Genomic DNA, 27,075 nt, shown 5'->3' with positions numbered 1-27,075 from the left:
AAAGAATTCTTCTAAAATTTCATGTATTCGAAGATGAAGAGGGTCAAATGAAAAATTAAAAATACAAAATTAAACTGTCACTCTGTGTGCTAGATACTAAAACTAAATCTGTTAAAACAAACCATGGCCTGGCCCTCAGCTGACAAACTTGTATGTTTAATAACTGTATAAGATAATTTTAGAGGTGCCTGGGTGGCTCAGTCATTTCGGCATCTACCTTCAGCCCAGACCATGGTCTTGGGGTCCTGGGACGGAGTCCTGCTCAGTGGGGAGTCTGCTTCTCCCTCTCCCACCCACTCGTATGCTCTCGCTCTGTCAAATAAATAATCTTTTTTAAATGAGATAATTTTGAATAACTTCTGTGTCATAGATTTTATTTTACTGTGAAATGTGTAGATTGATTTTTCTAGAAAAGTCTTGTTCAAATACCATTTATAGTTTCACAAACAGACTACCATTTGATATATTTTGTTTTGGGGCATCCTGTCTTAACCAAGAAGCCAGTTTGGAGTTAAACTTCTGTATATCTTTTTACCACGTTTACATAGCTTTCTCTTACTACTATAGAGTCAGGGGATGGAAGAAGCAATGAAATACACTGCTAAGTCTAATGGGAAAGAACTAATGAGTAATGTTTATTGTGTTGGGAAAGTTACTAGACTATCATATAGTCTCCATAGTAAGGAAGAGAACTAGGATATGGTTATGCCCATACTTTTTGCCTTTGAGGAAAACAGATTTTTAAAAGTTTATAGCATTTCTAGATATGGATCTAAGACTGGAGATTTCTTTTTCTTTTTTATTTTTTTCTTTAAAGACTTTATTTATTTCTCCATGAGCTAGACACAGAGAGAGAGAGAAGGGCAGAGGGAGAAGCAGGCTCCCTGTGGGGAACCTGATGCAGGACTCAATCCTAGGACTCCAGGATCCCGACCTGAGCCAAAGACAGATACTCAACCACTGAGCCACCCAGGCATCCTGAGGCTGGAGATTTCTAAAAGAAAAGTTATGTGAGGAAGTTGTTTCCTCAGAATACTCTGAGCTGCTCATGTTTTTAAAAAGATGTGTATGATTGACAAATGGAACGAGCATATAATCACATTTAACAGAGTTACTAGACTACTAGACTGTAAGAAATGAGCATTTAGGAATTTTCTTCTCTACAGGCCAACAATCAAAAGGAGCTAAGATACTTCAGGGAGCAAAAAATGCTTTTCAGGTTGTATCTGGAGCAAAAGCAACAGGGAAGGAACAGGTAGGCTTACTTTTGGAAGATGTTGTTAATGTTAGATGTTTGTAGGCAGAAATCAGACATATACTTTGCTTCCAAAATCTTGAACTAGCAGAATTACTTTTCCAACAGTAAAAGGAAAACAAACAGCCCCAAACGGAGGAAATTCAATATTTAAAAAATGAGAAGATAGTAAAAGTTTCATTCACTTTAAATGAATTTTTATTTTCAAAACTCAACTGAATTGCCTCCCAGAAATTGAATGAACTCAAGATTTAATCTCAGAGCTATTGTCACTATTCTTTATGAAATCATGGAGAATATGGAAAGTACCAGGAGACTAAAGAGAGACAAATGTTCCAGTTTCCAAAAAGGCATGAAGTAGATTTGAAAATTCACATATGCTTCCTTAGCTTGAAACTGGCAAAATTTGAAGAGATTGAAAAAATATAAAATGTTTTTAGTGTTTAGAAAAGAATGGGATGACCACTATGAATCAGTGTGAATTTGTAAGAACAAGATATGCTAAACTCATCTCGCTTTTCCCTCCAATTTTATAATTGCTACTGGATTAGAGAATATAGTAAAGTCACGTACCATCTTGACTTTAGGAAGTGATTGGCAAAGTGTCCTGAATGATCCTTATAGAAAAGGCAGTGGAATATTGACAGTTAGATTGGTTTATAGCTGCTTGCATGGCCACTCCCATGCTTGTGTGCCATAGGTTTTATCTAACTAATAACCAGTGTCTCTACACATGGATTCCTCAAACAGAACTGCTAGCAAATATTAATTTACATATATTCAGAAAGTATGGATTTGTAATTATGGTTTTTTTAACTAAAAATTCGTATGTTGAAACTTGAGCATCTGGATTTATTCATATAATTGAGATTTCAGTTACAAACTTTTCCCCCCAGTGGAGCTGTATTTATAAGATATATAGATCTATTTTATGTTTCATAAATAAGCCTATAAATCACTTAGAAGTCAGGGAATAATCTTAGCACTTAAAGCAAAGGCTGGGGCAGCCCCTGTGGTGCAGCGGTTTGGCGCCGCCTGCAGCCTGGGGTGTGATCCTGGAGGCCCAGGATCGAGTCCCATGTCGGGCTCCCTGCATGGAGCCTGCTTCTCCCTCTGCCTGTGTCGCTGTCTCTCTCTCTGTGTGTGTCTCTATGAATAAATAAATAAAAATCTTTAAAAAAAATAAATAAAGCAAAGGCTGGCTGGGTAAGAATGCTAAATTATGAAGAATCTTTTCCTCTTCCTTGTTTAGCAACAACTGCATTAACCCCAAGTAAATATTTTTCATACCCTTTAAATGTCAAATTTCTGTGAAACTATGCCTAAATAAAAGGCTGACGTTTATATACAACTTGATAATACAGATACACTCAGATGTGTTTTTGTGAATTAATGTTTCTGTTGGCCTTCTAGCAATTCCACAGTATCTGCCTACTCAGGATATTTGTACTTTTTTTTTTTTTTTAAACAAATTCCCTGGAATCCTATTGAAGAGGGAACCATAATATTCTGTCCCCTTACAGAAGGTCTTTGGTTTCTTGAGGCAAGGAAATCCATGATGACTACTATATCCAAAATATTTTACTATTAATTATTAATCTGAAAGAATGCCAACCTGTATAAGTTGTTAATCTTTTATAATCAACATTTCACTGATATTTTAATAGTTTGTTTTCAACCTTGAAGGTTTTTGAATGACCTGCACATTTTAAATAAAATATCGCATTTATGAAATTATCCCTCACCCTTTTCTTGGCAACTGTTCATCTCAGTGTTGTATCCAGAACCCCAGCAGGGGTTGCAGGTGGTAACTGAGGGTGAGTGCAGTTCCAGCTCTGATAATCCTAGATGTGATGCTTTAACTCTAGTTCTTTCTCCTTTAACTGGCCTCTCAGTCTTAAGATCTTGTAGGCTCTTGACAAAAAATGAGGTGTTTTAACTTCATTTCCACCAGAGGAAACCCCTTTATACTGTAACTTGTGATCTGTGTTTTGTATTATGGCTTTGTCTTTATATCTGATTTAATGGCTGTTATTTTAATTGAATTAAAATCCAATCCCAGTTCTTAGCATTTTATAGTTCCCTCTGTGGGCTATACCATATCTTTTTTTTTTTAAGATTATCTTTATTTATTCGTGAGAGACACACACACAGAGAGAGGCAGAGACACAGACAGAGGGAGAAGCAGGCTGCATGCAGGGAGACCGTTGCGGGACTCCATCCCGGAGCTCCAGGATCACTCTCTGGGCCAAAGGTAGACGCTCAACTGCTGAGCCAACCCAGGTGTCATAGGGTATATGACCATATCTTAAAGTTTCAAATTTAAAAACAAAATCTTGAGTTAAAGTAAAAGTACTATATTATTTTAAATGGAAAAAAAATGATGGATTCTCTATCTATTCAAAAACTCTAAATGTCCACAAATGTCACTAAAATTTTTAAGCACCTATATAGCAATCTATCAAAGCTTTTGTATAATATTTATTATAAAACACTTGGAACACACCTAATTTTTAAAATATTTAATAAATTCATTTTGGGATATGTTTTATTCAATAAGAAATGAGACTGTACAGTAATTTTTTAAAATTTAAATTCAATTTAATTGACATATACTCTATTATTAGTTTCAGGGATAGAATTTATGATTCATCAGTTGCATATAACACCCAGTGCTCATTATATCAAGTGCCTTCCTTAATGCCCATTACCCAGTTACCCCTGTCCCCCTCCCTGCACATCCCCTCCAGCATCCCTCATTTTTTTTCTAGAGTTTCTTATGGTTTGCCTCCCTCTCTTTTTTTTAATAAATTTATTTTTTATTGGAGTTCAATTTGTCAACATGCAGAATAACACCCAGTGCTTATCCCGTCAAGTGCCCACCTCAGTGCCCGTCACCCAGTCACCACCCCCCCACCCCCCGCCCACCTCCCCTTCCACCACCCTTAGTTTGTTTCCCAGAGTTAGGAGTCTTTCATGTTCTGTCTCCCTTTCTGATATTTCCCACTTATTTTTTCTCCTTTCCCCTTTATTCATCTTACTTTATTTTTCCTTCCATTCCCCTATGTTCATCTTGTTTTGTTTCTTAAACTCCACATATGAGTGAAATCATGATATTTGTCTTTTTTCTGACTAGCGTATTTTGCTTAGCCTAATACCCTTGAGTTCTCTCCATGTCACTGCAAAAGGCAAGATTTCATTCTTCTTGATGGCTGAGTAATTCCATTATATGTATATACTACATCTTCTTTATCCATTATCTGTCAGTGGACTTCTGGGCTCTTTGCATAGTTTGGCTGTTGTGGACATTGCTGCTATAAACATTGGAGTGCAGATGCCCATTTGAGTCACTATGTTTGTATCCTTTGTTTTTTTTTTAAATATTCTTTTTTTAAAAAAAAAAGATTTTATTTATTTATTCATGAGAGAAGAGAGAGAGAGAGAGAGAGAGACTGAGACACAGGCAGAGGGAGAAGCAGGCTCCATGCAGGGAGCCCGATGTGGGACTCGATCCCGGGTCTCCAGGATCACACCCTGGGCTGAAGGCAGGCGCAAAACCGCTGAGCCACCCAGGGATCCCTGTTTGTATCCTTTGGATAAAAATACCTAGTAGTGCCGTTGCTGGGTCATAGGGTATTTCTATTTTTAACTTTTTGAGGAACCACCATACTGCTTTCTAGAGTGGCTGCACCAGCTTGCATTCCCACCAGCAGTGTAAGAGGGTTTGTCTCTCTGCATCCTCGCCAATATCTGTCATTTCCTGAGTTGTTAACTTCAGCCATTCTGACTGATGTGAGGTGGTATCTTATTGTGGTTTTGATTTGCATTTCTCTGATGCTGAGTGATATTGAGCATTTTTTCACGTGTCTGCTAAGCCATTTGTATGTCTTCTTTGGAGAAATGTGTGTTCAAGTCTTCTGCCCATTTCTTGACTGGATTATTTGTTTTTTCAGTGTTGAGTTTGATAAGTTCCTTACAGATCTTGGATACCAGCCCTTTATCTGATAAGTCATTTGCAAACATCTCCCATTCTTTAGGTTGCCTTTTAGTTTTTTTGGCTGTTTCCTTTGCTGTGTGAAAGCTTCTTCTTTTTTTTTTTTTTTTTTAAGATTTTATGTATTTATTCATGAGAGACACAGAGAGAGGCAGAGACACAGGCCGAAGGAGAAGCAGGCTCCATGCCCGGAGCCCGACGTGGGACTCCATCACGGGTCTCCAGGATCACACCCTGGGCTGAAGGTGGCGCTGTACTGCTGAGCCACCTGGACTGCCCGTGTGAAAGCTTTCTATCCTGATGAAGTCCCCATAGTTCATTTTTGCTTTTGCTTTTGTTTCTCTTGCCTTTAGAAGTGTGTCCAGCAAGAAGTTGTGGACGAGGTCAAAAAGGTGGCTGCCTGTGTTCTCCTACAGTATTTTCATGGATTCCTCTCTCACAGTTAGGTCTTTCATCCATTTTGAGTTTATTTTTGTGTATGGTGTAAGTGGGCCAGGTTCATTCTTCTGCATGTGGCTGTCCAATTTTCCTAACACCACTGGTTGAAGACACCGTCTTTTTTTCCAGTGGATATCTTTCCTGCTTTGTCAAAGATTAGTTGACCATAGAGTTGAGGGTCCATTTCTGGGTTCTTGAGACTGTACAATATTGATTATGAATTAGGTTTTTTTCCACCACGCAGTGAGCAAGCACTGTTATAAAAATAAGAAATGGCATAATATGATTCCATCTAAATGGAACTCGGGTTGGTAGAGCCCCTTGAATGCCTGGCAGAAACCACTTCTGCAACCAGGATTTTTCTGTTTATCCCTGTAAATATCTTTCAGGCTCTCTTCTTTGATCACAGAGGGGTCCCCCTTCCTCAGCATCTATTTTTGGCAAGGCAAAACAAACTTTTTTAGTTTGTTTATTAGTTTAGGATCTGAATGTTATCTTTAAACTTGAGCAGCACCCTGGTTTCCTGCTTGTATTAACACCTTCTCATTTGGTTCTGCTTGTTTATACCTGTGAGAAAAGACCAAAAAGAGAGGATTAGAAATGTTACATTATGGAATAACAGTTAAAAGAATGAAGTGATCTATAGTAAGACCTGTTTTGGCTTATCTAACCTTGTCACAAGCTGTTGCAAATAAAACAAAGAGTATATTTTAATCACCTAGTCATTTCTTACTGGATACAGTAATCCATTATATTTTAACATTGTCCTTTTGTAATCATGGTGAACTCATATATAATGAACAGTGTTCAGACTGCTTTGGTTTCATTTTAAGTTCAACCTTTACTATAAATTCACTGCTATCAGATTTCTGTAATCTTTCATTTTTCTGCTTACCATTCCTTTGAGACTTCTAATAGTACTGTTTTTATCTCCCATTTTCCCCACGAGTAAGGAAAAAAAAAATCTTTCATTCTCTTATTAAATCACATTGCATCTAGGAGTCAAGTGAGTGGACAGAAAATGCCTGTTCAGGCTTTGAGGTAGGGCCCATTTGGCCTTTTTGAAGATCAGAAATCTGGCCACTGTGGGTAGAAGAAGCATGGCTAGTTGGGGGTTAGTGAATGGGTTTGGGTCAGAGATGGTCAAAGCTAGAACATGTGGAAGTTTGGATTTTATCCCAAGTGCAATAAGAGGTCATGGGTGGGGAAGGGCACTAAAGAGAGTGGGGATTATCTGGTTTATATTTGAAATTTGTGCAGAAATATGGCTTTTGTGCAAATGGTGGGAGCAGGAAGGAGGCAAGAATGAATGCAGGGAGACAGATTAGAAGGCTGTTGCAGAATTCTAAAAGGGAAATGATGGTGGTTTAGGATTAGGGTGGAGTCTCTGGAAAAGGAGAAAAGTGGACATGGGACATGTGTTGGGAGTAGAACTGACAAAAGGTACTAATGGATTGAATCTGGGAGATAGAAGTGAAAAGGAGATAACAGAAACTTCTGATGACTTCTAGTTTGGGGGTTTGTTCCCCTGGGTCAGTGGTGCTATTATTTGCTAAGACAAGGAAAACCAGGGCAGAGGAAAAATTGGGGGAGGATGGATTTAAGAGTTCTGCTTTGGCTACCTGAAATTTGAGGTGCTTATCTGACTTACAAATATACCTGCAATATATATGAAACAGTTTGATGGCTTTGGAGCTTGGTGGACATAGGCCAGGAATGGAGACTTGATAAGAACCTAGGAGTTATTGGTACATAGATGGTATTTAAAACCGTAGGTGGAAATTATCTTGGGTATTTGTCATATTCTTTGATCTGTACCTTGTCCATCCCTACTCTTGTAAAATTATGCCCACATCATTTATTTTAGGTATATATTATTAATTATAATACTATAATAATTTGCTTTTAGTAAGACAGTGTTGTTTTTAGTAAAACACTCTGATTTCTTTTTTTCTGTCTATAGCCAAATGGATTAAGTGTATTCAGTCACTAACATCACTTTTTATTGGAGATCTAACAGTTACATGTTCTGTCTTCTGTGTTTTTTTCTGTAGGCAAAGTCATTAATAAAGATTTGCGACATTACCTGAGTCTTCAGTTTCAGAAGGGATCAATTGACCACAAATTGCAGCAAGTAATCAGAGATAACCTCTACCTGAGAACCATTCCATGTAAGTATGAGATGGAATAAAAGAAAAGGAGGCCAATATATTCTTATTTAACTAATCAAACGTAGAAATAACTTAATTGAGTATTTCATATCAAATTGGGAAGACTCAGTTGGGGCACCAGAATAAAACAAAAATTGGATAAGGAGAAGAGTTTTCCGAGGACATGCAGGGCTTTTGTTTTTAATGTAGAAAAACTAGGAGATTTTATTGTTATCTTTAAAAACAGACATTAGACTTTAAGAGTTTAAGAATATATATGTACATTCTGCTAAGTAGATTTTCTTCTATAAATCAGTTCCAAATGTTTATTTGGTAAAAGTTTTTTTTCTCTCAGTGCCAAACATTTTTTGTATTAATTTTTAAGACATTACTAATTTTAAGTGCTCCTTTCCCAAAAGAAAAAAGGAGAAAATGCAGTACCTTCTTTGTAGTAATCTATGTTGAATTTTTATCTAGATGTTTGTGTATCTGTAGATGTTTGTGTATCTGTTCCAGTCTCCATAGTTTTTATAGGACCTAGTGATTGTTGTGGTGGTGGTGGTGGTGGTTGTAATGATGCTTGTGTTTGTGTGTGTGTGTTTTAACGTGTAACAAGAAATCATGAATGCTTGCATTAACTCAAGAAATCATGAATGCTTGAGTTAGCTCAAGGCTGGGGAAGAATAAACAGCAGTAAACAGTAAAAGGGCAAAAAGGATGTTCTGGTTTGTTTTCCTTTTCAAGGTATTTGTTACTCCTTGTAGATAGTAGCTCCTATAATGGCTCTGGAATTCTTTCTTTCTTTTTCTTGTTATATTCTCTTACACAATGTCCAGTTTATCACCAAGCCTGCCTAATTACGCTCCTTAAATAGTAATCCTTCTGCACATCCTTAGACTCTCACCTTTTCTTACTTGAACTTTTTTTTTTTTAAACAAATAGCAATATGTGGGGGCAAAGAGCTTGGTGAAAAATCTTGATCCTTGGACAAGTTACTTGATCTTCCCGAACCTCAGAATCCCCATATATAAAATGTGAATAACAAGAGACACCTCCCATAGTTCTAAGAATTAAGGACATGAGTGCAGACCACCTGACCTGGAGTAGGCCCTCGGTGTCTGCTCCTTTCCCCATTCTAGCTGCATCCCTGCCTTCCATGTCCCCTCTGTCTGATCCATCTTTAAGTGCACACCTGACTCTTATCTATGTACAGTTTATTCTTCAAAGTCTCTCATTGAGTATAAGTCTAGACTCTTTTTTTTTAACATATCTTTTTTTTTTAAGATTTTATTTATTCATGAGAGAGAGAGAGGGGGACAGAGACACAGGCAAAGGGAGAAGTAGACTCCATGCAGGGAGCCCGACGTGGGACTCGATCCCGGGACTTGAGGATCACGCCCTGGGCCAAAGGCAGGCGCTAAACCACTGAGCCACCCAGGGATCCCCAAGTCTAGACTCTTTAACAGGGTATAAAATGTTTTAGTTTTTGTTTTTAAAACCAACCTCTTAAGATTTTCTTCTGTAAATCTACCTGGTCAGATTTCAGAATTGCAACTCCTGCCTTCTTTGCATTGCTTTGCCTAGTGTGTCTTTGTCTTTTTATTCTTTCATCTTTTTGAAGCTCTTTGTTTTACAAATAGTATTGGATGGTGTGGCGAATGTGAAACTTTCTATTTATTGATGATAGGTCTTTAGTGTCTGTTGTGTCATGGTTTTCTATTTTACCCATATACACATCTTTCATTTAAAAAGCCTTTCACCATGTAGTCCATTGTATTTGATCTCTTTTTGGAAAGTTTTGCATCTTTATTCCAATGGCTGCCTTTATGCTTTTATATAATATTGTGTTCCTCCTCCCTTCCATTTTTTGTTTTTGTCCCAACCATGAACAATATTAAATGATCTACTTCTTGCTTCTTATGCCTTCCTTCTCTCTTCCATCATCTGACTTGAAATAATATTTTTTTATCTCAACAAATATAATTAGAAAGCTTATTCCACTTCACATGTTTTCCTTATTTTCACTGTTTTTTTCTTGAAAACTGTACTTTTCTAACACCTCTCCTCTACTAGATTTTCCAGGAAAGAGTGAGAAGATCATCATAGTTGGTCTATGGCCCTTAAACTTTTAAGTTTTTTGGATGTAGATGAAATCTTTGGCTCATATTTTCTTGCCTTGACTATTTTAATTCTTCAATTATCTGTTGTCTTCTGGCATAAAGCATTGCTCTTTAAAAGTCTGAAAAATGATTTTCATTCCCTTATAAGTAACTTGGTATTTTGCCTGCATGGGGTGTCTCAGGGTAGCATTTTTAGTTCCATAGCTCTAGAGCTCCCTCTTCTCTTGTTAAAACAAATTAATAAAAATACGTGTTTGTACTTTGTGCTGTGCTCTACACTTTTACTTGGATCCTCTTTTAAATTTACTTGTACTGTCCTAGTTTTGCAGTTTCTCCTCAGTGTGAGGTTTTGTCCTAGAAAGGAGCTATAGTTTATTTAGTTTTCATTCATAGGGTCCAAGCTGCTGCAGCCTTTTCAGATCCTAACTGGACCTATTAGCCTACACACTGACGTGTCCACAACTCCTCCAAGAACACAGTGATATATCATTAACAGTTAACACACCAAATGGTCTGTAATTACCGTTCTTTACTAAAAGATACCAAATATTCTTGGAGAAAATTCTGATTCTGGGTCTGGAGCAAAGAAAGTACAAGATGAGCTTGGAACATCTAATTGTATCAGAAAGTATGTAAATGCCTAAAACACTATGGGGACATATCAGAAGCACATTTTAAAAAGAAAGAAAGAAAGAAAGAAAGCCATCTAGAAGGAGTGCCTACTGACAAGATCTGAAACACTTTGAGTAGCAAAATTAATAAGTGAAGGAAAGATTTCTGCCATTGTCAGACACTGCACTGTTGAAAGGATAAGACTGTTATCCCTAATAGAAGTGGAAAGATGACTGCTCACAGTGAAGTCCTATGGTTTCCTCAACCTTCTGCCTGGAGCCACTTTCTGGGCCATAGTATGGGGAGGTAAAGGCTAAGCAGAGTACAGAAGATTCTGAGTCGAGAGGACAGAAATCTCAGTTCAAGAAGTCTGAGGTGCCTGAGATTTTCAGGACAGATGTCAGAGAGGAGAGGGCTATGAAGAAAAGGAGCTCAAATAATCCCAAAAGGATCAAGCAAATACACATATAACTTAACTATCAGCAAAATAAAAGTAAGGAAGGAGGGGAGGATGGGAGAAAGGAAAGGGCAGGGGGGATCAACACCCTTTAAAGGAAGATAACCAAATCTCAACACCAAATAACATAGGATTCATGATGCCCAGTGTCTAATAAAAATTATTAGATATACAAAAAAGAAGAAAATATGGCCCATAGTCAATAGAAAAGTCAGCTAATACAAAAAACAAAACAGAAATGGCATATGTGACATAGAAACAGGTATAACCAAAGCATTCATTTTAGAGTTTTTATAAATATACTCAAGGATTTAAAGAAATATGGATAAAATGAAGAGAAAGTGAGTTGTGTTTTTTTTTTTCGAGAACCAAATGGAACTTCAAAAACTCATGGATGGGCTTAACAGCAGATTAGAAAATGCAGAAGAAAAGATTATTGAACTTGAAGATACAGAAATGTAAATGAATCAAACTGAAACAGAGAAGAAAAAAAAACTGAAGACATTAGTTTTTCTTTTAAGCAACCAGAGAGAGGGAGAGAGAGAGAGAGAAAGAGAGAGAGAGAGTGAGAGAGAGAGAGAGAGAGAGATTTCTGCTTCTGCCATGAAAGACTAACTGGTACTAGATTTACCTCCTTACTGTAAACAGAAATTGGGCAATATACATGTAATAGCAATATACATGTAATAGCTGCTTTCGGAAATTGGGTCATAGAACAGCTCAATATGAACACTGTCAGAGCTAAGAGGGAGGAAATGGAAAGAAACAAATGAAGAAATAGGCTGAAATTTTCCCAAATACGATGAAAACTATAAATCCAGAGTTATGGATCTCAACAAACCCTACGCAGAAGAAGCATAAAAAGACACATCTAAGGATATCATAATCTAATTGCTGAAAACCAGTGATAGAAAAAATATGAAAGCCAGACAGAAAATAGATACATTTTATATACAAGGGAACAAAGAATGACTATAGGCTTGTCAACAGAAACCAGTACAAGCCAGAAGTCAATCAAATGTCATCTTCAACGTGCTGAAAGGAAAAACTGCTAACCTAGATTTCTACATACAACAAAAATATCCTTAAGAGAAATAAAGAATTTTTCAGAGGAAAAAAAAAAAAGTTGAGAGAATTTTTCACCAGAGGACTTGCACTGTAAAAAATAACTAAAGGAAATTCTTGAGGAGGAATGGAAATGATACGAGTGATAGGCCTGAAAGGAAACCGACAACTTCATAATTAGAGTTTAAGATTTCAGCACCTATTTAGGGAAAGTAAGCAAAAAAAAATCAGTAAGGTTATAACATGGATAACACTTTGAACCAACCTGACCTAGTTGCAATGTATTAGAACCTCTCAACAACAGAAGAATATACATTCTTTTCTAGTGCCCATGAAACATTTACAAATGAATACCATATTCTGGGCCATAAAACAAGATTGAATAAATACAGGAGAATTTAAATCATAACAAAATATATTCTGTAATCATAATGGAGTTGTAAGAAATCACTTAAAAAGAAATTATCTGGAAAATCTCTGAATATTTGGAAATTAAATAGCACACTTCTAAATAGCCTGTGAGTTAAAGCCACAAGGAAAATACAACATGTTACACATAGCATATCAAAACATATCAAACTCAATATTCCAGTATGTGGAATGTTGCTCCAACAGTGTTTATAGGGAAATTTATAGTGTTAAATACTTAGAAAATAATAAAGATCTCAATCAGTGATCTAAACTTCTTTAAGACTCTAGCAAAAGAAGACCAAAGTAAACCCAAATTAAGTAGAAGAAAGGAAATAGTAAAGATAGAAGCAGAAATCAACAGACTAAAAAACAGAGAATGGAGAAAAATCAGTGAAACCTAAAGCTGATTTTTTTCTGATAATTAAACTAGTAAACTTTTAGCCATACTGCTCAGGTAAAGAGAGGGAAAAAACTCTTTAATATCAGGAATGAGAAAGGTGGCATCATTAAAAATCATACAGATGTTAAATGGACAGTCGAGAATATGTTAAAGAACTTGGTGACACTGAACTGAACTCAGATGAAATGGAAAAATTCCTTGGAAGAAAAAAACTACCAATGTTCACACAAGAAGAAATAGATGAGCTGAATAACAGTTCCCAATCAGTTAAAGGAATTGAATTTGTAGTTTGTGGCTTTCCCATTAAGAAAGCATCAGACCCAGATGGTATAGGTGAATTGTTCCAAATACTTAAAGAAGTAATACCAATCCTACACAGACTTTTTAAGAAAATAGAGAAGGAAGGAACTTCCCAACTTATTCTGTGATCTGATCATTATCCTGATTCTAAAACCAAACAAGGACATTAAAAGAAAATATTAGTCCACAATTTTTCATGAGTCTATACTTAAAACTCCTTAAAATATTTTATCAAATCAATGTATAGCAAAATGTAAAAAGGGTAATATGTATGACTAAGGAGTGTTTGTCCCAGGAATGCAAGATTGGAATAACATTTGAAATTAATATAGTAACAGACTGGAAAAGAAAAAACAAAACAGATGATCTTCTCAAATAGATGCAGAAAAAAATTTGATAAAATTCAACTCCCATTCATGGTAGAATTGTTCAGAAAACTGGCCTGCCAGTTATTATTTAATGCCTCTTGGCTTCAAATTACTTTTTTTTTTTTTGCCTGGGTATGATCTTGCAACATTCCCCCTTTGCCAACTAGTACAATGTCTAATTATGTTGAGGCCAGCAGGAAAGATACTAGAGAAAAGAAAAAAAGAGTCTTTTCCTAGTTCCAGTATGTCTTTTTCTTTTTGCTCCTACCTGCAAAAAGACACTCAGTAAGTTTCAGCAGTGCCCCAGCAGTCAGCTTCCTACCTCATAGGCGTCTTTATGAATTCCACCAGTGCACCTGCTGACTTCCTTGCAGTTTCCTGATGAGTTCGATAGGCACCCCCTATGGCTCCCCAGATTTCAACAATATTCCCTGTAAGTGGTTTCCTACTGGGTTTCTGGCAAGTCCAGCCAGTATCCCAGATGGTTTTCTAGTAAGTTCGAAACAGTCCTCACTACAGTCAGCTTGCTGGTGAATTTCATCAGTACTCCAGCAGATTGTTCCCTGTCTGCCAACCTTGACCCACAGACTGTGAACAGATCCATCCCCAGGCTACAATCATACCTTCTCCAAAGAAGTCTGAATCCCAGAGTTTGGGAGCATCCCTGCCTTCCAAGTCTGTTCCTTATTTGAGTATTCTCCCTCAGCTTTAGAGTGGTATTCTTTAAAGTTCTCTTTTATTTCCTCTTAGTTAATTCTTTGTAAATAGTTAATAATTTTTTATATTAAGCTTTCCTTGTTCATGTTACCATATTTCTCTGTGCTATTTGGATCCTGGCTAATACAGAATTGGTACTGGTAGTAGTCCCAGGAGACAGACTCTCCAAGAAGGAACTTTAGATTTGGTTGTGTTCTTGGGCTTGAGCACAGTGCCACGTTCATTCCAGTGGAAAGTAGGATGCTCATAATTCACGACAAGAAGTGTCATCACAATTTAATCACAGTATAAGCTGTGGTTGATTGAGATGAAGTGCTAACTAAATCAAGTACCTTGGGAACCCAATGACTACTGCCCTTGACCTTTATGGCAGTAATGATGCCTACAAACATCATGGCATGGAATGGATTCTCCTTAGTGTACCAAATATTTTAAAAATCACACCTGTTTTTTAACATTATTATTATTATTAGCTAATAAGACAAGACTATAATAACACTTTTCAATGCTTATCTCTCCCTGATACAGACATTTGATAATAGAAAACATTAAAAGAAGGAAACATTAATACAAAATAAATGCCAACTAAAAATCAGTTAAAAATTTGAAAGATAAACCCATAAATATATAATATTTGAAAGTTTTACTCCTAAGATGAAATTGTAATGTACAAAAAGTATAACTTGTATTGTCGGATAGTTTTGACTTTGGTAACAAATATTCTAGACATAAGAAAAAGTTCATACTGAATTGATACTCTTCAGATTGTTAAGTGTGTGTCTGAAAACATCTTCAGATTGGGCATTAGTCATCAGTCATTTGACTAAGCTTGTTTTCTTTGTTCATGATGAAAATATGTTGTCTCCTTGCCCTGATTTTGGTTTTGCCATTGAAATGTACATTGCTTTTACTTCAGATTTTACACCAGTTTCTGATTTCAGGTTGGAGCGTTCCACAGCAACATTCACTTCTCTCTGCATTTCTTCTATTGAAGTATTTACAAAGCACTGAAGCTCCCAGCTCACAAACAGTAGAAAATGCCAAAGGACAGACGGTGTGGAATAGTATTCAAATAATATTCAGATCTCCCTTCAAGGTTAACATCATTACAAAGAATCACATGTCAGAACTGCTGATTTAAGGACTTACTTAGCCTTCAAAACCTGTGATTTGTGGGGGTACCACTCCCACTTTATAAAGTATAAATGCATCTAACCACGCTAATGTATTTGCAAGCAAGACTCACCGTTAGCAGACAGGGCTTTGACCTCACACTTGTAGCTTGGGAACGAGTGGATTATGACTGCTGTTCTCCCCACGTTCCTCTGTCTTGTTGCTTGGAAATGTCAACTTGACCGTTCAGTTTCACTTTTCAGTCTTTTCTGTTCATGCTTTCAGCTGATATCTTTAGATTCCTTTAAAATCAGTAACATCTCTGTGTCAAATGATTAAGCTTTAATTCTCACAGGAGAATTATCATATTTTTTCCCATCAGTTTCCCCATCAACCATTTTTGCTGGGGATTTAGAAAAAGTAAATTTGCCAGGAGACATCAAGGAGGAATCCCTATATGAGAGCACTAATATAAATCAACTACAGCTCTCATCTAGGGGTTGGTGAGAATACAAAGTATATTTACCTTGGGACATTTTCTTTTAAACAGACACTTAGCTTATAACCCAGCATTTCCACTCCTAAGTATTAACTCAACATAAAATTAAATATATGTCTGCCCAAGGACTTGTAAGTTTATAGCTGCTTTATTTATACTGTCCCAAATCTGTAACCATCTCACATGCCCATCAGTGGCAAATACATAATCAAATTTTGGTATATCTGTACAATAGAATACCATTTAGCAGTGAAAGGATATTGAACCACAACATGGATAGGTCTCAGAAGCATCATGGTAAGTGATGCTTACCATGATACAAAAGAAGACAGATACAAGCCACTACTGGAATCAAATTATTGTATGATTCTATTTGTAGATATTCTATTAAACACAAAACTATAGTGATAGCAGATCAGCAGTTGCCGCAGAGTGGGGACTGCAGAGGGTCTCATGAGAAAACCTTTAGGGGTGATGTGCCCAAAACTCACAGAATTGTACTGTTAAAATTAGTGAATTTGATTGTAAGTTAATTATGTCCAAATCAAGTGACCAAATATTCCCAAAATTATATTCTTTTATATTTTTAATAGAAAATGAGTTTACAAAAAGATATTTATAATAGCATATGGGTATTTGGAGTACCTAGAAATTAATTTCTAAAGAGGTGTAAAGATAAAATTAAGGGGCCATAAAGAGGATCTAAAATACTGATTCCTTGTTCCTGGATTAAAGATTCAGTATGGTGAAGACAGGAATTCTCCTCAAATTGACAAATAGATTTATTCTAATCCCATAAAAATTCTCGCATTTTTAGCCTGTTTCTCTGATTCCAGATTTTATATGGAAAGTCTGTAAATAAAAAAAAAAATGGGTGGACTTGCTCTACTATATACCAGGATTTATCATGGAACTATAATGATTACAGCACCATGGTAATGGCGCAGGAATGGTCAGTGGATAAATGGGATGTAATAGCCCAATAATATACCCAGTTTTATGTAGACATTTCTATGACGTTTCTATGACAGAAGTGACATACCTGATCGGAGGGGAAAATAATTGATTTTTCAATAAGTGTGGCCCCAAAAGATCAATTTTAGTGCATTAAAGTACTAGGTGTGAAAGGCAAAGGCTTTTAACAAAGAATATAGAATATCTCTATGGCCTTAGGAAGGGTTTCTTCAACAAGACACAAGCATTAGGACTGATAAATTTGACTACAATGAAATGAAAAACTACTATCATTAAAAGACCATTAAAAAAAAATCACAGAGTGGGAGAAGATACAGTCTGTTCTGCTACAACATTTGTTTCTGTTAACACCAGTAAGTTCATATATATGATTGGTGAGTAGGTGGGATAATGATGTCAATTTAATGGAAGTAATATTGGTTCTTATTCCATTTTCCCTAGCAAGCTAATGTTTTGTGTCATCAAATAGCAGCAAGTAAACAGAATATACAAACATAGTTGAGTGGTGCATGCACTGTACATGATGCCCATCTACCTCAACATGGCCTGTTTTCTCGATTTAGACATGTACTTTATCTTAAAAATCATTTATTGCGCCTTTCACTTATCTTCATTATTCAGTAGCTCCAACCTTCCTTATACCCCTTTCTGTCAATCTATCTTTTCTTTTCTCTCTTTTTAATTATTATTTAAAGACAAAGTATTTTATTTACTCTAGTATTTTTATTAGGAATTTAAAATATCTTTTAAACTGTATTAGTATTTTTAATTAGGCTTCTTAGTGATTTTGCTAGACTCTGGTTACAAAGTAGCAATAGGCTTTGAGAAATCAGCCCTGACCCCATTTTCTCTGTAATCTCTACTATTTGAGGAACACAATTTTGCAGAAAGTACCATTTCTTTTTTTTTCTTTTTTTTTGAAAGTACCATTTCTAGAAAGCATATTTCACATTTTTTTAAAAAGATTTATTCATTTTAGAGAGAGAGAGCGCACAAGTGGGAAGGGCAGAGGGAAAGGGAGAGAGAATCTTAAGCAGGCTGTGCTGAGTTGTAGAGCCCACTGTGGGGCCCAATATCATGACCCCTAGGCCATGACCCAAGCCAAAATCAAGAGTCAGATGCCCAACTAACTGTGCCATCCAGGTGCCCTCATATTTCACATTTTTGCAGAAACTCCCCCTTTGCAACACATCTGTATGACAAAGGACTGCAGTGCTTCATCAATGGGAAGACACAATTATTTCACACTTTAACCTCTCTACAGTTGGATTGTATTTTACAGTAGGTGGAATCTTTTGATTTTAATTGCCAGTTTTTTTTCTTTTTTAGTGGTGCATTTTGGAAGCTATTGGTTACTTAGATTTGATAAAGTACTGTAGTAAAGAACAACAAATCAAGTTTTAGAAGACAGGCAACCCAACAGAGAAGTGGCAAAAACCTTGACAATCACTTCACAACAGAAGAAATCTCTGTGGCTAGTAAATATTTGAAAAAGAATGTGTGATCTCATAAACCAGTTGCACATTAAATATACAGTGAGATGCTTTTACATGTTGACAGAAGTTTAAGAACCTGACAACAAATGTTGATGTGGACATAAAAAGATGCATATGGTATGATTCTGTTCATATGAAGTTACAAAACAAGCAAAACTAAGCAGTGTTGCTTAGGAATGAGTTATGTAGTTGGTTTAAAAAAAAACATTTTAAAGAAGAAGGGAAATCATCATCACAAATGTCAAGATGATGGGTATGTTTGGGGGTAAAAAGGGGAGATTTATGATTGGAGGCATACAAGGGGGCTTTTCGTCTCTTGGTGACACTCTGTTTCTTCACTTGGATGGGTTTATTATTGTTAAACTTACATATATGTCTTATGTAGCTGTCTGTGTATTTCAGAATAAAACCAAAAAGAGGAATCATCAATTATAGCAAATGTTGATAGGTCCTCGGTAATATGAGGACTGAGACTTGAACATTGGGTTAAAGCAAAGTGGAGACTCCTGATGAACACAGCCAATTATCTCAGTGGAGTGGTTGGGGCAGTGATTTGTTTAGAATGGCTTAAGAGACTGACAGGAGAGGAATTGAAGACTATGAGTAAGCAGAACTCAGGAAAATTTTTAGATATGAAGGAAAAATATAGTAGGGACTAGAGGCTATATAGAAAGTTTTACATTAAATATATAGAATATGAGGAGAATATAAAGATAAATTTTCTGAAATGCCGAAGGTAATAGGGTAGGATAAAGGAAAGGAGAATTTTTTGTGTGTATGGATTACACAGTTTTGGGAAGAGGATGGGAAATTTGTAATACCTATATTTGTGGAGAATTAACATTAAAGCTACTTTAATGTCTTGGATATGTACATATGCCACACATAACATTTCATATCTACTAATGGAAAGAATCACGAACATCATCTTAACACTTTCCCGAAAGAGAATGAACCAGAGGAATTAAGTGCTTGCTTAAAATTGTACCATTACTAACAATTCTAGCTTAAAACACAGAATAGCTCCTGCCCCTTGGTTCAGTGCTCTTTTTATAGTATTATCTATAATATGGCTTGCTCTTAAGTCAGGTTTTATATAATCATTATATTTTATAGTAGAGTTTATTTGGATAATACTTCAATTAGCCTTTGCTGCATAATAAAACACCCCAGAACTTAATGGATTAAAATAACCATCATATTATTATTTCTCATGATCCCATGAGTTAGATGAGCTCAGCTGGGACCATTCATGTGGCTGCAGTCATTGGCACCTCCACCAGGAGGAGAGGGGCTAAAATGGCCTCCCTCGCATGTCTGGAACCTTGGTGCTATTTGTTGGCTGGGGCTTTCTCATCATAGTGTAACCTGGACTTACTTACTTGGTGGTGAAACCATTCTAAGAAGGCAAAGATGGAAGTCTAGATTCCTGAACTTGTACAGTATCACATCCTCCACATTAAATGATTCAAAGCAAATCACACATCCAGTCCAGATTTCAGAGGTGAAGCAGTAGGCTGCCGCATCTCTTGATGAAAGGAGGTACAAATTATTGTGGCCACGTTTTTCCATCTATCACAGATAATTATAAATTTTAAATTTAATCATTAACTTTATTTTCTAATGTTAATTTTTACTTAATATAGAGCTAAAAGCTATTGATTTGGGGTATCTAACAATGTAGTTTAGCTAATACATGAGAAAAGAAAAATTTGACAATGAAAAAGTATTTAACAAAAAAAAAGTTGTTTTCCAGATTTTCAATTCTCTGTGATATAAAGCAGACAAATGCTTATTTTTTAATAAAAGTTGGCTAAGGAAATTGCACTGCTGGGAATTTACCCCAAAGATACAGATGCAGTGAAACGCCGGGACACCTGCACCCCGATGTTTATAGCAGCTATGTCCACAATAGCCAAACTGTGGAAGGAGCCTCAGTGTCCATTGAAAGATGAATGGATAAAGAAGATGTGGTGTATGTATATAATGGAATATTACTCAGCCATTAGAAACGACAAATACCCACCATTTGCTTCGATGTGGATGGAACTGCTGGAGGGTATTATGCTGAGTGAAATAAGTCAATCGGAGAAGGACAAACATTATATGGTCTCATTCATTTGGGAAATATAAAAAATAGTGAAAGGGAATAAAGGGGAAAGGAGAGAAAATGAGTGGGAAATATCAGAGAGGGAGACAGAACATGAGAGACTCCTAACTCTGGGAAACGAACAAGGGGTGGTGGAAAGGGAGGTGGGCAGGTGTGGGGGTGACTGGGTGGCGGGCACTGAGGGGGGGCACTTGATGGGATGGGCACTGGGTGTTATGCTATATGTTGGCAAATTGAACTCCAATAAAAAAATAAACTAGAAAAGTTGGCTAAGAACAAGGGGGAAACTTGCTGAATATCTTTGTTGCTTATAGTATTGGATAAATCATTATTTTCTGAGATTACCATTAATTAATGTTTTATTATCATCTTTGTGGATTTTCATGTTACAGAATATAATGGAATGTAATGCAAATAAAAAGAGCAATTAATAATTTTCCATGAAGTATAATAATAGTAAATTTCCAGGCACTGTGCTAGTTAAATTTTTGTAAAATTTCACATAAGTTTACTTGGCAGCTGTCTATATCGAGTACCTACTATGATTCTTTTGCTGTGCTAAGACTTGGGACTATTACTTTGAACCATGTAGACATGATTCCTTCATATTCCATCCCAGGTGAGAATCAGGGAAGTTTCTCTAAAGAAACTTTCTAAGCCAGGACCTAAAGGTTAGCTAAGGTAAGAGTGGGAAAGGAAAAAGGAAGTCTTCGGGAGAGGAATGGCTTGGACAAAGGCCTTGTGGAGGTAAGCAAGTGTAAGGAACATTAAAAGAACCAGGAAAAAAGAAAAACAACTATTATGTTTAAAGCCTAGAATGTGAAAGGGGTGAGGCAAGAGAAGATTTTTATGCTAAAGATCATAGGAAACCTCTGATAGAGATTTTTTGCTCAGATTATTGTTTTAGAGAAGTCACAGGCTGTGGTCTGGGTAAGGGGCATAGCCAGGAAGAAGTAAGAGTTGACCCTATGAGACCATCAAAACAGATATGAATTAGGTGAGTGTGAGAATGAAGACAAGTGTATGAATCCTAGAGGTATTGAGGAGATGGAAGCAACCAGATTTACTGACCAGATATGGAATAGAGGGATGAACGCAAGATGGCAAACTCTTGGTCTCTTGGCTTGTAGTGCCCTTAATGACTTGGAGCATAAGTGGAGGAAGAGGTTTAAGAAGGCATTCGTGTACAGGGTTTGCTATAATATCCTAACTCTGTTTTGAGGCTAAATACTTGGGTCTCTTTTTTGTATTTTCTACTATTTGAAGTAATTTTTCTAGTATCAACTAAGAAAAGTATTGATTCATCTTCAGTAAAATCCAGTCAAGTGTAGCAATGCTGCCATAACCTGAATTTATACTTCTGATCTGAAAGATTTTACTTTATCATGAACTCCTTAATAGATAGGAATTTACTATTCTGTTGCCATAGTGTATTTCATTAAGCAGTGTACTTAAATTTTTGAAATTGCTTAAAGAGAATAATGGTTGAGAAGCAATATATAGATACCTATCTTAAGCCTTTTATTCATTGATCTCACATAATTTCATAATTAGTATTTGTCCAAGATTTAAAACTAGAGTTTGTTAAAAGAACTTTTAAAAATTGTTTGTCTCTTTTTCATTTGATCTTAGCCAAAAGGCCGAGAAGGGATTATTTCTCTCATATTATTGTCTTTCATGACTCTAGGAAGTAGAAGAGTAGTTTACATTTATACCAGGAAGAAAAAATACATAAGATAGCTTGATAAAAAAGAAGCCTATGTACATTGGAAACTAATACTGTATGTCAACTATACTTCAATTAAAAAATTCCCCATGTCCCCCAAAATATGAAGTCCGATCATTGGTAGATTTATCTTTCCTCTAGATGTTTAGTGATAATTAAGGTTAAAAGAATTAACTATTATGTCTTAGAAGGTCAAGCTTTCTTTGACAATAGAACTTTTTTTAGTCTTTGTGGTTTGAATTTCATAGCTATCTGTAGATTATATTAAAGTATATTTAGTCATCTTACATTATTGTCCTACTTAAACCTAAAAATGTTGCCTGAAATTTTCTGATCCTCATTCTAGAAGGTACCATATATTCAGTAGTGTTTCTCCCATGTGTTCTCCATAGAGTGTATTTTCTATTATTCTCAATATTTTGTAAGTTTAAAAGCAACCTCTTTTTTTTCTTGTTTTTTCCTTAGGCACTACAAGGGCCCCCAGGGATGGGGAAGTACCAGGGGTGGACTATAATTTCATTTCTGTTGAACAGTTCAAAGCACTGGAAGAGAGTGGAGCATTATTAGAAAGTGGAACATATGATGGTATGTCCCCAACTATTGACAGCAGCAGCAACTCAGAAAACTATCTTGGATGGCTAGAATTACTCAAAGGGAATTTGATCAGTGAAATAGCATTTTTTTAAGTTGTTTTCTGTTGGTCTTGGGAAAATTTTCTTTTGGTTAGCCTATTTATAATTTACTGCCTAAAATGGGATTAAATAATAAGCAGAAGTGTCCCATCATATTATAAAGCTGATTATGAAGAATGTACTGAAATCATTCAAACTAGCCAGTTTGCATATTTTGTAGTAATTCGAATTCGTCAATATGAACTCAACAAGCGTTTATTGTTTGCTTTCTGTTTGTGGTTAAAAATCCAAATACCGTGTACTTTAAAAAACATCTATAGCTTGTCTCTCGGAGAAAAGAGAGTAGAGGTTGCGATGAAAACAAAAAATGGAGTAATTGATTTTCCTTTCACATTTCTTCTCTACCCACTTGTTTCTAGGAAGTAGAGACTTAAGATCAGTTTCAGTTTTTAAACGATGCCATGTTCCCTCTTCTGTTCTCCCTTATCTAACACTCTTCACTGGCAGGCTTGTCCATTCCCATGGCACACTACACTTCTCCATCATTGCTTTATCATACTATTAGAGTTGCCTTTTTCACAAGCTTGGTGAAAGCCACATCATGTCTTTCTTACCCAGTAATATCTTCAGTACCCAGAGATGGTGTTCAAAAAACACTAACCTTGAATTCAGCATATCTAGGTATGCTTGGTGTTTTATTCAAAAGAGTAATTATTCATAATTCTTCTCTTTAGCTGCACTGTGAGCACAAAACAGAGTCAGCATTTCCCTCTTCCCTATATTTTGCATCTGTCTGTCACCATATCTAGCCATTTCTTCCCCTGGAGCAGCTTTCATGATGCCTTTCTTTTCACTCTCACACCTCCTGGTAGGCCCTGACTGACCTTGTGTCTGGCCTACTGTGGCTGCTTCTTCCCCCTATCCAACTCACCTGCCCACTGCTCTCTCTCTGTTCACAGTCTTCTGTGATTTCCTTTTGCCTGCTCAGTTTGCCTCAGAGCTGCCCTTTCTGAGCATAGCTCCCACAACTCATTCCTTCATTTATTCACTCATTCATTCATTTGATCCTTCTTTCATTCATTCAGCAACCTGCTTATTAAGTACCTATGACGTACCAAGCCCTGTAAGAGGGACTAGGGATACTGTGGTGAATGATACTGAGATGTACTGCCTTAATAAATCCTATATCTGAGTAGGAAAGGCAGTCAGAAAAAAGCAAGATCACTGTAAAAGGGGATGTTATGAAGGAAACAAAAAATGAGATTGAAAGAAAATAGTAGAAATGTCTTATTTAGATAAACTGGCCAGTAAAGACTTCTTCACTGAAGAGGAAATGACCACTGCTTATTACTTTGATGCCAATAGCCTATTCTCATTCACCTACTCTTAAAGGCAACCATTCTGGTGTGTTTAATAGGAATGCTTTTATTCATAGGCATTCTTGCAAAATGTGTCCTATGTGCATGCATTTATTATTTGCATCTGGACTGTATTCCGTATCTTTCAGTTTTTAACTACTTTCAGTTATTTCAGTGTTTTTTAGATTCATCCATGTCGCTGTCCTGTATTCACATGTTAATTCCTTGCTTTTTAACCCCCTCAGTGCTCCACATTGTGAAGCCACTGCATTTCACTTAATCCCTCTCCTAGTGATTGACTTCCAGATTGCTTCCAAGCCTCCCTCACCACAGATAGAGCTGCAACATCTTCTTCTTCTACACCTGTGTGAGGATGTCGTAGCACATATACCCAGAGGCAGATTTGTCGGGTTCTAAGGTCTGCAGGTACTTAATCTGATGGAGCAGTTGAGGCCGCTTGGTAGCTGCATTCCCACCAGCCTTGCTTGAGAGGTTGATTCCTGTAGCTGCTATAGTAAGGGCTTGACATCCTCATCATCCAGTTTTACAGTTTTGTCATTCTGATGGCTGTAGAAATCATATCTCCTTTTAATTCTAGCTTCACTGGTAGAGAGTTGGGACATCTTCTCATATGCTTGTTAGTGTTTTGGACTTCTGCAAATTATCTTCTCATTTGTTTTGTACATTTTTTTAAAAGTTGGATCTCAATCCACATTCCAGTTTGTGGACATTCCTTAGATACTTAGATATTTGTTTAGATATTAATTTCTTATTGGATATAAATATTTTCTCCCATTTGGCCACTTAATAGGCTTGTCCTGTGTTTCTTCGTTAAACAGAAATCCTTAGTTTTTGTCAGATTTATCACTCTTTTTCTTAGAGTTTGTGCTTTTGAAGTTTTAACAGATCCTTCTCTGTTCTTAGATCACAAAGACATTCTCCCTCATTCCCTCTGTTAAGTATAAGAACATGGGAGATAACAAAGTGGCATATTACATATTATTAATTGCCATGTGCTAAATTCAAAGGAAATACAAATTGAAATGTACCGTTTCACAGCCTTCAGATGGACAGAAATTTTAAAGCCTGATAATTGTGGGAAGTGGAAATTCCCAAATACTGCTGGCAAGAGTATAAAATGAATACCATCCCTTTGGGGAGCATGTTGGCAATAGCTAGTAAATTTGAAGATGCACTCAACTGTGACCCAGCAGTTACCCCTCTGGATGCCTGCTCTAGAGAAATCCTTATCTATGTGCATATGGAGTCACATACTAGAACAGTCGTTACAGAGCTATTTAAAATAGTAAGAGAATGGAAACAACTCTGTTTTAGTAGGGGAATTCATAAAATGCATTTTAACTTGCTCATGAAAATGGATTATTATACAGCAATTAAATAAACTTGAATCTATATGTATGAACAGGAACAAGACTTAAAAATATAATTGTATGAAAGTAAAGTTGTAAATACATACAGCATACTGTTTGTAAAAAAGATACGAAATGTTATAAAAACCTTTATGAACCTTTGAAAACAGTGGTACTTATGTTATGTCTGCATATATATACATCCTAGTTGTACACAATGTGCAGGGAACTGACACATACCAACCTCAGGACAGTACAGGGAGAGCATGGAAAGGATTGACAGGAAGTTAGGGCTTTAATTGAATATGTGACCATATATATTTTCCTTAGGGAAAAAAAATGGAAACCTGAAAGGAAGCTGGCAGAAGTTAAATAAATAAGGATGTTTCTAAAACAATTGTCTGTGATTTTGTATGTATCAAAAATACTTAATAGTTCATAGTTCTATTTGAAAAATGAAAAAAAAAAACAGAAAAGGACAAAGCGGGGGGGAGCAGCTTCAAAAAGATGAAAACTTTTTTCTGTCAATACCTGTAGTCAGGATTCACAAACTATGTCATTTTTATGCCTTACTATATCTGAAATCTGGTTATTTACCAACAACTCAAGAAACATAGATCTAATTTCCTTGTATGCAATGCTTATTTTCTTTTTTAATTAAAGTCCAATAGGTGTGTTTAAATAAGGAAGCTACTGGGATTTATTACAAAGTCCTAAAATTTTAATGATCATGGGGGATAATCAAAATATCCTAAATTTGTCTGATTTCACCCAAGAAAACAGTTCAGCTACCTAGTGTGAGATAGTAATTACCAAGACTACGCAGTACAATGTGTGTCTAGTGTTGCTACTAAAACTACCATCCGTAGGGAAGGTGGATATTTGATTTTTGTCATGGAATATACAAATTCCAGGGTAGCATGATTGTTGGACATAATACAGGAAAAAATTGAGATCCTGGAGCATCCTGTTCCCCAACCAGACCTCTCTTTAGAACATTTCTGGGCCTTCTGCCCCAGAGAAGTGTGAGCTGGCGTCTTCACTGGGTCCTTGTTTTACTATGGGCCAGAAAGTTTGCGGAGACCCTCTGAGTCTGTTTTAATGAGAATTTTTGCAGCGTCTGCCTGACAGGAGTAATTCCATTTCAAATGTGGATTTGGAAGCAAGGGAAATCCTTGAGTAGGGGGAGGCGAGATGTAGTTGAAAATGTATTTTGCTTTGATTTCATTGTTTTGTCTTGAATATTTTAATGACAATTACTGCCCAAAGTCAGATTTCCAAAAGATTTATCTTAATGCTTTTCCCTCAAGGCACACATGACTCAAGGTAAACCGACTTGTAGATTTGCCTTGGTATTATCGTGAACAACCTATGCTTTTTCTCATCTGGGACAAATAATTCATCATATACCCTATTAATTTACTTTATGTGATGATTGTCTTAATTGCCTCCTTAGGAGCCCAGGAATTTGATTAGAAGGTGTGATTTTTTTTTTTTAGAAGGTGTGAT

At 36.3% G+C, this 27,075-nt stretch overlaps 1 protein-coding gene across 1 annotated transcript in view; it reads left to right on the top strand.

Annotated features, from left to right (window-relative positions):
* The window catches only part of MAGI3 (membrane associated guanylate kinase, WW and PDZ domain containing 3), a 239,918-nt gene that overhangs the window by 138,385 nt on the left and 74,458 nt on the right, over positions 1 to 27,075 (top strand). Inside the window, 2 exon segments of the mRNA XM_055312710.1 lie at positions 7,742 to 7,858; positions 22,672 to 22,791. Coding sequence (XP_055168685.1) covers positions 7,742 to 7,858; positions 22,672 to 22,791 — 237 coding nt within the window.

The sequence above is a fragment of the Nyctereutes procyonoides genome, unplaced genomic scaffold (genome assembly GCF_905146905.1).
Source record: "Nyctereutes procyonoides isolate TBG_1078 unplaced genomic scaffold, NYPRO_anot_genome, whole genome shotgun sequence".
NCBI lineage: Eukaryota > Metazoa > Chordata > Mammalia > Carnivora > Canidae > Nyctereutes > Nyctereutes procyonoides.
Note: the sequence above shows the minus strand (reverse complement) of the source record. Positions and strands in the feature narration are given on the sequence as shown.